The sequence below is a fragment of the Protopterus annectens genome, chromosome 16.part0, assembly GCF_019279795.1.
Source record: "Protopterus annectens isolate FY-2018-M chromosome 16.part0, PAN1.0, whole genome shotgun sequence".
NCBI lineage: Eukaryota > Metazoa > Chordata > Ceratodontiformes > Protopteridae > Protopterus > Protopterus annectens.
In genome coordinates, this window is record NC_056750.1 from 628551719 (window position 1) to 628564788 (window position 13070).

Below are 13070 nucleotides of genomic sequence, written 5' to 3' on the forward strand. Positions count from 1 at the left end.
CAACAGTGTACTTATCTGAATTAGGAATCACCACCGATCTGACTGAACGTCTAGAGCAGTTGATCGAGCAGGCAGCAGAGATGTTCTAAAGTTGTTGCATGCTGACGTCTGCTTTATACCGGACATCTCTTTATTACCAATGCGCATGGAGTGATGTGCAGTAGCATGTAAACTTTTGTATGCAGGCCGGATGTACGAGTCAGCCAGAGGCAGACTACTATCTAATGTGATGAATACTGCAGCATATGAATAGAAGGGCATCCAGAATTGCACAAATGATCCAATTACTAAGCTATGAAATAAAAAAAAAAAAATAGCAGACGTTTACTAAAACAGAAGCAATTTTACAAAAGCTTATGTTTTAACAGATTCTAGTTTTCTCTTTGGTTACCCAGCAGTTTTTTTGTTTATACTACTTGCATAAAATGAACTAAATAGTTACTTAAATAGCAAAGACAACAGAGCATTAAGGTTAGATTAAAGCAATGTCTCTTGCAAGGAAGACAATCTTGCAGACCTGGTTTGATTCCTTCAGCTTTCACTTGAACAATGTGTGACCCTAAGTAAGACCTGTAACCATAGCAAAACACTCACTGAAATACATCAAATTATGAGAGGAGCAGTCATCCCTGAGGAACACCATGTGTGTTATGTAGGTCTCTCTTGGATAAAAGAGAAAATAAAACAAATAAATCATCCCTTTGGCCTGAGAAAAATTATTTGTGCAATGTTACAGCTGCCTCTTTAGGCAGTATGCCAATCTTGCAGAAACATAAGGCAGTGGAATACATACTGGTCCCTTTTTAAAAATGTCTTTCACTTGAAAATACAGCTGTAAAATGAAAGGTTCAAGAGAGACACTAGCAACAGGAAAAATTGGGTTGGATAACACTCTGCATAATGAACACCTACCTCTCTTCTTTCCTTTTTGTTTTTTGGTTGAAACTTTCTTCTTCTTCATCTTTGGGAGCAGATCCTTTCAAAGAAAACATGACATAGTAAGATACATTTTGTGCTCTGGAGGAGAAAAGCAACTGCAAGCTATTCCGTACATGACATTCAGTACGACTGCAAGGCTTTCAGTCAGTGCATGTATACAAGAAGTTGCCTAGAAGTCGGCAGTTCAAAAAATTCAGACTAACGCTGCAGGTTTTGATTTGCATGCAGCACTGGGCATTACAATCATTCTGACTTCAGATAAGCCACAGGTGTGATAAAGCATGCACTCTCATTCAGCAGAAACAGCATCAGACCAGACAACTTAGTATACTTCATACACAGGTGTCTACTCCTCCTCAAATTTCTGGATATTGTATTATCATGCAGTCTCTAAAACAGAGCAATGCGAAAGACCAGACTGGGAAGTACAGTTATTTGCTTTTACAAGGTTTAGTAAAAACTTAGCACAATGTCGGAATTTAACCCAACATAAGGCTCACCCAAAACTCTGTGTGTGTGTGTGTGTGTGTGTGTGTGTGTGTGTGTGTGTGTGTGTGTGTGTGTGTGTGTGTGTGTGTGTGTGTGTGACAACTATGGTCATATGTTCAGGTGAAATGGGTCTAAGCAAAAAACTGTGTTAAAGTTAAGGTGCGAGTGTGCGTGTGTGTGTGTGACAGACAGAGAGAGAGGGAGGGAAAAGTCTTTGAGGAGCAAAGTGACGGTTTCAAAGGACACAATAGTATTCTCATAGGTCACTGGCTGAGGCAATCGCCACTACCATTTGTCAGCTGACCACAGGTTGACTTCAAAAGTAATTGCTGCACAATATCTGAAAAGACTGGGTCTGTGAGGACAGAGAAAGAAACAACATATTTACACCAACAATTACAGAAATCATCAACTAATCATTTCATATTTAAAGACGCACTGCACAACCTCTACAGTAACACTGTTAATGTGTGTAGCATGACTCTTCACCTGACATCTTATGCATACTGCCTCCTGCATTTTACCAAAATTCTTCTCTTATCTTGTACTGACCACTTCACTTATTGCTTTACCTTCACAAGACTATGACAGTATAGGCTTGAAGAAAACATCACCTGCTATTTACCTCATCTGTATTAACTGGCTCTCCAGTTAAAGCACTTATGTCTCCAAAGTGAGTCAGTGAGCTGAGCTGTGATGTCATCGCAAGTGCTCTCTTCCTATGAGCTTTTTCCTTCTTTGAGAGGTTCAGACGCACCATCATGGACTCTTCATACTGTAATCTGTTAAACAAGAAAGAAGACTGCTTAGTAATGCCACCTACTGCAGTGCATCATGCAACTAGTTGTCACCTTAATACAACAAAGACATACCAAAAAGTCATCTAAGATGACTATACACAAAGGTACTGAATATAAGCCTTTTAAGATAAACATTTAAATTAATGTAAGTCACTCTGTGACACAAACAACACTTGTGATATATATATTAATTTCTGAACATCTGTAAGCCAACAGCCTAACAACTTGCAAGCCATTACATGGTTCAGTGTGCCTATGTTCATAGGTAGGTACTAGGCCATCGGCCCTTGGGCCTATGTAAGACTAGCCAACAAGGTAACCTGGCTTTCCTCATCCAAGAACATTATTTTCCTGTGCCCTTGTTAAGCAGGGCCACAGGAGTGATCCCCAGGGTGAATTTCCTAATTCCCGCCCATTCATCAAAATTTTTCTTGAACAGTGCTAATGAGGAACTTTGCTTGACATAGATAGGCAGCTTGTTCCAGAGTATGGGAAGTCTCTGGGACAAGAATCTAGCCCTCCAGCATGTTCTATTTTATTGTGGCAACAAGGTTTAGATCCCTAGAGTGTGTATCCCGAAGGGACTGGTATTTCTTTAGGTCCAACAGCTCTGGGTTTGACATAGCTTTGTTTGTTAGGCAGATATCACCTCAGAGTAGGTGATATGCTACGGAGTTAAGCTGGAGTTTTTGAGACGGTCAGCGTAGGATAACAGAGACCTGTAATCCTCTTGGTGAGGTACTTCTGTGGCCTTTCCAGCTACTGTAGGTGTCTTGTGAGGTACATTCTAAAGGGCATTGTAGTCAATAATGGGTCTAATGAGTGCCAGGTAGAGGGGAACAATGACCTCTTTTCCTGGATGAGAACCCTTTTGTGATGAGGTGTGCCACATAGAAGAATTTTCTGACTACTATGGCGATGTGATTATCAAAGGAGAGACTACTATCCACTTGAGTCCCAAGGTCTCTTATCGCACCTTCGGCGTTAAAAGGACCACCAGCTATGTGGTAGTTCATGGGAACAGAGTTTTTACCAAAGGGGATGACTATGCAATTTTTGTCATTTAGCTTGAGGCCATGGCTCTGACACCAGGCATCTGTCTCAATGAGGCCCTTCTGTAGGATGTCCACGTCATTTGAGGACTCATCTATGGTGCCTAATTTGCAGTCATCTGTGAACTTCATCAGCCAGAGGCCCTCTGTGTTAGCCCTTACTTCAGTGAAGTAGATACCAAACAGGAGAGGGACCTTGGACTGAACCCTGTGGTATGCCACTTGTCACTGGTTTGAAGTCCGATTTGGAGTCAGCAACTTTTACAGTGTGGGTTCTGTCAGTGAGCAAGTTGGCAACCCATCTTGTGACCTATGGATTTATACCCATTTTAGTGAGTTTATCTATAATTCCAGAATGGGGGATGGTGCTGAAGGCCTTGGCGAGGTCAAGATAGGCTGTGTGAACTGCCTTTCCTTCATCGATGGCTTTGGTGATTGTTTCAAAGAAGTCAATCAGGTTCAGGAGGCATGATCTGTCTTTCACATACCCGAATGGGGTGGGGTCCAGGGTTTGCAAGTCACCTGTGTCTTTGTTTATGACTTCCATGATGATGCATTCCATGGCCTTGCAGACCATGCTCATCAGGCTAACAGGGCGATATTTCCCGGGGTCTGTGGTAGCTCCCCCCTTTGTGGAGTGGGATAACTGATGCTGTGCACCATTCAGTGGGTACAAAGCCTGATGTGAGGCTATGACTGAACACGGTGCTTAGGTGGCGGGCCAGTTCATTCTGAAGTTCATGTAGAACACAGCCTGGGATGTTGTCCGGTCCCATGGCTTTGGAAAGTGCAGTTTTTACCTGCACAGTTGTGATTTCAGGGCCTCTGCATTCTTCCAGTAAAGATATGGCTCCTTTAGGGGGTGAGACTGGGGTAAAGTTAGCAATGAACCTATCAGCCAGGATTGTTGGAGATATCAGTTGGTTCTGTAATTTTCATGCCATTGTGCTGTAGCTCAGAGCAGATCTGGTGTTGCCTTTGAGATTCTTGACATAGCTATAAAATGCTTTGTGGTTGTCCTTCGACTCAGAGGCAATCTTGTTTTCATGGCTAGCTTTGGAGGCTTTTATGAGGGATCTCTGAGGTTGACCAGAGAGCTCCTCCACTCATGGGATTTTACTTTCTTCTGCAACAGTTTTTTCCTTCTGTTGTAGAGTTTGTTTATAGCAGGGGGACCACCAGATTGGCTTCCTTTTTATGGAGGATAGCGTCTTGGTTCTGTTAGGGATAGCTCGATCCATGCACTCATGTAAGTGCTTATAGAGTGCATTTGTGTAGGATTCTGCAGTCATAGCTGCAGTGCCCATATGCGGGGATGTCGTAAAGGTTGCCACTTCTGTCTTAAGCATGAAGTTGGCTTTGGAGAAATTTTTTACAGTGGTTTCCTTAATGGAGGCAGGATGTGGATATCTATGGTGGTTAGCTTATGGTCGGATCTGACCAATGAAGAGTTGACTTCAGATGTGGCACACCAGTCACTCATGCTAGTAATGACTAGGTCTAGGATATTATTTCAAAAAAAAAAAAAAAAAACACAGCAGCATAGGAGTAAAATAACAAAAAATACCACAATGTATAAAGTCGCGGACCACAAAGCAGTTTCACCAAGATTTAATACGAACTTAGCGTTTCGGCACCAGGCCTTCAATGAGTACAAAATTCCTTCAATGCATCACACCCTATATACTCTATAAAATCAAACAATTAACTCATCAAACAATTAATTACATCACATACTTCCAATTACACTCCTTATTTAACCCACAGGGTTCCACAGTGTTATATTTTAAAATAAGAAGAGTTTCCTTCTTCATTAACTTACCTTTAATATGTAAGGATATTGTTTCCCCTGGTGAAGGCGTGGATAAGTTGATCCAGGGCATTGGAGTTTATGAATTCTAGAAAGTGTTGAGCGCAGGAGTTGGTACACGAGTAGTTTTCCCAGTTAATGGTGGAGTAGTTGAAATCGCCCATTATTAGGGTGTTTGGTTGGACCCTAATATTTTCCAGTATATCAAGAAAAGAGGAGTGGGAGTCCTGGGGAATGGTGGGGGATCTGTAGCAAGCTACAATTTGGACTGCAGCTTTGCCCAGAGTTAGTAGCACTTGGATAATTTCGGATGCATTATGTTGGGCAACTAGCCTGGAGGTGTGGATATTTTTAATGAATATAGACACACCTCCTCCTTTGGTGCTCCGGTCCAGGTTAGATGGCTGAAAGGTATGGTATGAGTTACAGCCTGGTAATGCAGGAGTGCTCTCCAGAGTCATGAACCAGGTTTCAGTCACAGCACAGATATCGATGTTCTCCATTATGAGGAGTGTCTAGAGTGAGTGCATTTTGAGGTTTAGACTTCTAGCATTGAGTAGCAATACCCTCAGTTTTTGTTTGCTGTACCTGCTACGGTGGTGGGTTTGTCATTTGGACCTTGCCTAAAAAAGGCACTATAGGGACAAGAAAAACCTTAGCCAATATCCAGAATCCCAGGGGAGACATGTGCAGGCCATCTCTGGCAAAGCATCATGGCCTGTCGACCATGTCATCCCAGTCAGACAGATACTGGATCCCCTTAGAAAGACCAGAAGCTTAGTCAATTGTTAAAGTCAATCATTTTGTCCTTGTATTGTGGTGGTGCTGCAGTAGCGTTGTCGCCTCATAGCAAGACGTTGTCCCGTTCGATTCTCAGCTAGAGCGTCTTCTGTGTGGAGGCATACATGAATGGGGCGTGCCTTCATTGAAGGTTGAGTGTCAGGGCTGGTAACCCTGTACGTAAAAATCCACTACCAATCATTAGCTGACCGGAGTTCCGCTGTGGCGACCCCTAACCAGGAAAAGCCGAAAGACACAAGCAAACTGTGGTATCATTCTGGGCAAAGGTAGGATGCTACTCAGGGCTAGGGTCATACCTGCCTGGATTACAAGGTCGGAGAGCTCTTCCATGTCTCTTTTCATGTAGTCTAATGAGGTGCATCTCAGGTCGTTCACACCAACATTAACAATGACCGAGTCATATTTGTAATTGTTGTGGAGTGACCTGAGTGCGTGGGTTATGAGGCGGATCCTGGCACCTGACAGGCAGCTGACAGTAACCTTCTCCTTGTCTAGTCTGGTGAGTGGAACATCAGTGTGCCAAACTATGTTTATAACAATGCAAAACTGTAATGGTTGGTTGATGACATGTGAAGACCACACTGGTGCTTACTGACCACAATGATGCATCTACTGTTGAAAATGGTTAACAAACGGTATTCAGTTCACCAAAAGTAAATAATGTAGCTTTGTAAGTCATGCTTCAATTCATACTAAGAACATTAAATACATTTTTTGGTTTGCTTTTCATTAGACATTTTTGCATGTTGGCATTATAAAGACTACTCTTGCAGAAATATTTTTATAGGGTCAATGTCAAAATTTCAAACCAAAAGACTGCAACTCTTCAAAGGTGCAAGAGCTGGACTTCTATAACTTTCTTTTTTGCCCTTACACCAAGGTGCAGCAAACCTAGATACAGTACAGATACATGCACTGGTCTTTCCACGAGTCCCTTGGCTAGCTAACTTCTGCAATTTGCTGTAGTCTCCGTTTTCTTCCTCACATCTCAAAGACATGCTGCTAGGTGAAATGTCAGCTCTCCAAAATGCCCATAAGTGTATGCAGAAGTGCATCTTACAAATGGAATGGAGTCTCATTTAGAAATGGTTCTATACCATACACTTGTTTACTGCGATAAGCTCCAGCTCCCTGTGACCCAGAAGAATATAAAATGGATAAAGGAAAGCAAAGGAATGTGTTTACTTTTTCAAATGTTTTCATTCCATTTCTTTTTAATTTTATTTTCCAAGTTAGACATAAAATTACATTTTAAAATGCAGTCCCATTCGATGATTTTAAAGTGTTTAAAATGTTAACTGCTGCATTTCTCTTTTCAGAACTGTGAAGGATGATGCTGTACCGACAGTAAACAGAATCATCACATCCTTTTAAACAGTATGAAGATAATTCGTTTATGCAGGACTGTTCTGGTCCTTGCTGCAAGCCTGCATTTTTTTTTACATATTTTTAAATAGGGGAGAAGGGATGTAGTCTTTTCATGTGTGTTCAGCCACTTCCCATACCTATCCTTTAAGGGGTAACCCCCCCCCGCCCCCAAGATCTACTCTAGTAAGTCAGTATATCCAGTTTAACAGCAAAAAGAATCACAGCCGAAGTGGCTCTTCTACTTCCTGCTTCAGCATATGCAAGATGTAAAAATTTGCATGGAGGTCAAGTCTTAATAAAGCAGGGTTACTTCTGTATTTTCCTTCCACGTGTAATAACTGTGCAATCAAAGACTGACACCAAAATTATTACATACTTTTTCCAGCGACACTATCAGTCTTAGTTAGGGAAGCAATCATAACAGCTAAAGTTATGTTCAAAGCAGGCTAGACTGTCAAAACACCTAGGAATGTCTCAGTCTTGGTGACAACCAGTTCACATTATTAACTATTACCGCTGTCACACTAGTGACACTTTGCTGCATATATTCTACCTCAGATTTACTTGCGATCATCAGGTTGGGCAGCTTTATTTAAAAAATATATATATCTGGTGTTTCTCAGAATCTAAAAGTCAAAAAACTGATTTTTTTTTTGAGTCAGAAAATATGCATAACTGAAAAGTGTTGATTAACATGCCAAAAAAATATAGAAGTACAGTTTTGTGAGGATACTCTCAAAAACACTGATGGTCAAATAACAGGATTACTGTTGTAGTACATTCAGAATGAATGGAATTTAGCTTCATACAGATAGTTGCTAGGTTATTACCCAGACTAAGCATCTCAAGCAGGAAGGTTGTCTGTAGTGGGAAGAGTAATTTATACCATATTTGATTCTTTTCTGGAGGTGGATAATCACCAGTAAATTTAACTGAACCTCCTAAATGAATCGCCAACTCTGGCTACACGGAAAGTGACTCTACATCCTGAAAATCAACCTGGAAAGTTTTGCTCTAGAATTTTTATAAAAGACTTCAGTAAATGGGCAGCTATTTATTACTACCAATTTAAAAATAATGTATTTGACTCAATGTAACATACTGCAGATGCAAAAGCCTTTGGATCAAGCCTACACACTCAAAGAATAGAAGTAAATAATAAATATCAGAATGCTGTCAAACTAAATACACCACATGGGGGAAGTTCAAGAAACAAGGAGAGTCTGGGATTTTGGATGCAGATCCTTAAGGAGAATAACAATAACCATGCATAATATTATATTTATAAAGCAGCAGAAAATATTTCTAAGAACTAAGCCAACACGGGACTGGAGAAAGGAGATTCTGCCGATACGGATGACAGCAATTAGGTATACAGACAAAAAGCAAGAGGGGTCGTAATTTATTGGAGAAAACTGGTAAAAGAACCAAGGTATTAGCAGCAAATACTTAAAGAGGAAAAGGTAATAGAATGGAAAGAGGCCTTGCCAAGAATTTATTTGGATTGGAGGATAGAGATTGCCTTACCTATCAAGGATTGATTTCAATGTATAGGCAAAGAGAAGGAAACAGGGGATCCTAAGCGAAAGACCAGCACTGGTAGAATCTAGAAAAGAAGTTGCTGTTAAAAAAGGAATAATTAGTACAGCATACAAAACATTGAATGATAACTATAATAATCAATCAGAGGAGGTTAGAAAGGACTGGGAAGACAGACTGGATAAGCAATTCGTAAAGAAACAATGGGGGGAATATATGTATGTCCCTGAGACATGCAACAAAGACTAGAAGATTTAGGATCTTTTCTTGGAAGTGTTAACATAGGTATTTTTATACTCCGGTGCAGCAGTTAGCGCTGCCACCTCACAGGAAGAGGTTCTCTAATTCGATTCTTGGCTGGAGTGTCTTCTGTGTGGAGTCTGCATGTTCTCCCTGCAGTCATGTGGTTTCCCTCTTGGTGCTCCGGTTTCCTTCCACATCCCACTCACATGCTGCAAATAGATTGCAAAGACTAAAGACTGGAATTATAGCTAAACTCACTAAACTAGGTATAAATCCCTACATCACAAGATGGGTTGCCAATTGGCTCACTGACAGAACCCACACTGTAAACGTTGCAGGGTTCAGTCCTGGGACATCTCCTGTTTGGTATCTACTTCTCTGAAGTACAGGCTAACACAGAAGCCCTTTGGGTAACGAAGTTCACAGATGACTGCAAACTAGGAGCCATAGTTGAGTCCCCAAATGATGTGGATATCCTAGAGAAGGGCCTCACTGAGACAGATGCCTAGTGTCAGAGCCATGGCCTCAAGCTCAATGCCAAAAAGTGCACTGTCATCCCCTTTGGGAAAAACTCTGTTACCATGAACTACCACACAGGTGGCAGTCTACTTAATGCTGAATGTGTGATAAGAGACCTGGAGACCCAGGTGGACAGTAGTCTCTCCTTTGATAATCACATTGCCACAGTAGTCAGGAAAGCCTTCTACATGGCACACCTCATCACAAAAGGGTTCTCATCTAGGAAAAAAAGAGATCATTGTTCCCCTCTACTCTACACTCATTAGACCCATTATAGAGTACAATGCCCCTTTTGGAATGTACCTCACAAGACATCTGCAGCAGCTGGAAAGACCAGAGAAGTATCTCACAAAGAGGATTACTGACCTCAAACAGATGCCCTACACTGACCGTCTCAAAAAACCCCAGCTTTACTCTGTAGCATATCGCCTACTCTGAGGTGATCTCTGCCTAACATATAAAGCTATGTCAAACCCAGAGCTGTTGGACATGCTACACCTAATGAAATCACAATCTCTCCGAGCTACACGCTCTAGGGACCTAAACCTTGTCACCACAATAAATAGGACATACTGGAGGGACAGATTCCTGTCCCAGAGACTTCCCATACTCTAGAACAAGCTACCCATCTATGTCAAGCAAAGTTCCTCATTAGCACTGTTCAAGAAAAATCTTAATAAGTGGATGGGAAATAGGAAATACACCTCGGGGATCACTTCTGTGGCTTTGCTCAACAGGGGCACAGGTAAATAACTGTCTTGGGTGGCGTAAGCCAGGGAACCTTGTTGGCTAGGCTTACTTAGGCCTTTGGGCCCATAGCCTAGTACCTACCTATGAACTTATGAACCTATATATTTTGTCTCCGCACCTTTTTACTGTTTTCAGACATGACACTATTACCAGTTTTCCAGTATTACTTTTAAAATCAAACTCAACTGAACTCAAAATAAAATAAAATGAAAATAACTGGCATTAACTCATCAAAGTTGACATGAAATCCACTTTTACACAACTGTGATGGTACATTTTAAGGGCATGCAAACAACCGTTAGTGTCATAATCCAAAATGAAATGAAGACATTATGATGAAAATCAGGGAACAGAAGCTCGCATTACTGGCTGACGACAAAAACATTTTTCATTGGTTTATTTAAAATCCAAGCTCAGCTGTATTTACCCTCCTACCCAGCACAGTCTGAGCTACACCCATTAGCAGTTTACGATATATGTGCTACACCCTCTGTATTTAGGAGCAAGTTAAGATACTGAAAGCTGCAACTACATTTACTGAGCATCTCCAACTGTTAACTATTACACTACAAACATTTTTTGTATTCATTAATATGTAATATTTTGAGCTCATAAGAACTTATCAAGGAAAAGAAGCACTTACTATTTTGCACTCATGAGGATTGTTTAAAAAAGTATCAAGTCTTGTACATCTAATTTTCTGCACTCTCAGAATAAAAGGAAGGTCATCCACCTTGTCTTCCCACCGTTGCAAGTCTCAGTGCTTAGTATACTTACGCAGTAAAGCAACTCCGTGACGCTCACAGACAAAGATCTATTACTTACTCTACCACATACTACCTCTGACAGAAGGAAATATTTATGGATAAGCCATCACTCTTACAAAAAAAAAAGTCTTTGGACAACCACACATCTCAACAGCACTCCTTGCAAATACATGGAAACTTGTATGCTGAAATTGCAAATAAGTCACTGCCTAAGCCTTCAAAGGCCTAACAAGACTAGTTCTTATCAGAAATTAAAAACCACAGCATATAGTGCCACATTAATAATACAGTAATTAGAAAAGAAAAACACCCCAACACAAGCATGCTAAAATCCTCTACTAATAAATATGTACTGCTGACTATGCCCAAAAGGCTAGACAAAAACAGGGTGATAGCAAGTTGACTTTCAGGTGCCAAGATATCTGATGTCTCAAGGGCCCTCAAGATGAACAAGTAAGACTACAACAAAGTAGTGGATCCATATGGAGGTAAATGACCTGGAGTGCAAAAAGCTGAGGGATATGCAGAGGGACATTTCCAGACTTTCTATACATGCCACCAATGCAAGAAAAACTCTGGTATTTAGCAGAATCTTGCCTTTGCCATGAATGAAGCTGAGGTAAAAGGAAAATATCTTTAATTTTAACAACTGGCTGAATAACTGGTGTCATTCAAAGGGGATCAAATGTATGTCAGCATGGGATGAACTGCTTCATAGCCCTACTTACTTTGCCAAGGATGGCTTGCATTTCTCATTGCAGGGCTTCTGCATACAGGCTAAAGCCTTTGCTTCCCTATAGTGTGTTTTTAAGCCAAGTCCAGCTAATAAGTCTTCCAGACTAAAAAAAAACATAATAAAGAAAGCACTGGAAAATATCAATGTGGTGCTGCTCAATGCCTGCTTGGAGTCTAAAGAACAAATTGCTTGACCTTGAAACATTCTTGCATTTGCAGCACATTTACGTGTGTATTATTACAGAAACCTTGTTTAGTGTAGAAAGCAACTCCCTCTATACAAGTTTAACACCTCCCACACCTTCAGATACCATTTATTAAACACCATATTATCTCAGGGCAGACAACCAGAGGCCCACAAACTAAACTCATTGAGATTCAACTCACTCTCAGTAAGAAATAACTATCAGATCATAGCATATTACAGAACCCAATGACCCTCAAATAACATGCCATTTTCTAAAATGCAATGGATGAGCTTCAAATACACACAAACTCCATTATCCTGGAGACTAACAACCCATCAAACTAGGAGGCCTACACCTTACACACAGACTATGTTCAAGTATTCCTCAGTTTCATAAACAGGAATTTCCTGTGTCAAATAGTCAAAGTGGACAAAATGTTCTCGACTTGTGGTCCTTACAAATATAGCATCTACATGCACTACCCCCACTGGTATACCCTTCCCCAGTCAGGCCTGATCACAAATTGATAACCTTCTCTTGCAAAATCTCTGTATTCAAAGACTTCAAATATACAAATTTCCTTCAGCTCTATAATGAAGTCTCAAAGTTAAAGTACAACTGTAACCCCCAAAATGTTGACACAATTATCAGTTGTGCAAATAAATGTTATGCTCACCTAGAAAACTATATAAATTTGTAGGTTCCCACCAACACTAAACTAAATGGGAAGGGTAGGAACAAACCAGCCTGGCTGTCTACTTGTATAAATACACAATACAATAAGGCAGAAAGCTCATTAGAACATGTAGCACAACTAAAGCCCCAAAATCAAGGTCAATATCAAAAAGTTACTCAAGATACTGAGAAATACTATCAGAAATATACCCAATGATCTCAAATCCCCTATCATCACAAAATAACACTTGTTAAAAGTGCTTTCCAAAACAAAAAAATACATCCTTTATACAACCTGACAACATATCAAGCTGCTTGCTGAACAGTAGTAAACATTTGCTGGTAGACCAACTCCTACAACTATTCAACTTAAGCTTATCCACTGGCTTTGTCCT

The 13070-nt window shown here is 40.6% G+C and overlaps 1 protein-coding gene across 1 annotated transcript in view; it reads right to left on the bottom strand.

Annotated features, from left to right (window-relative positions):
* Positions 1–287: 287 nt before the first annotated feature.
* NGDN (neuroguidin) overlaps positions 288–13070 on the bottom strand; it is a 579874-nt gene continuing 567091 nt past the window's right edge. Inside the window, exons 9-11 of the mRNA XM_044058154.1 lie at positions 2054–2210; positions 913–976; positions 288–292 (exon numbers count right to left, since the gene is read on the bottom strand). Of these exons, the coding sequence (XP_043914089.1) occupies positions 288–292; positions 913–976; positions 2054–2210 (226 nt within the window). The remainder of the gene's footprint in view (positions 293–912; positions 977–2053; positions 2211–13070) is intronic.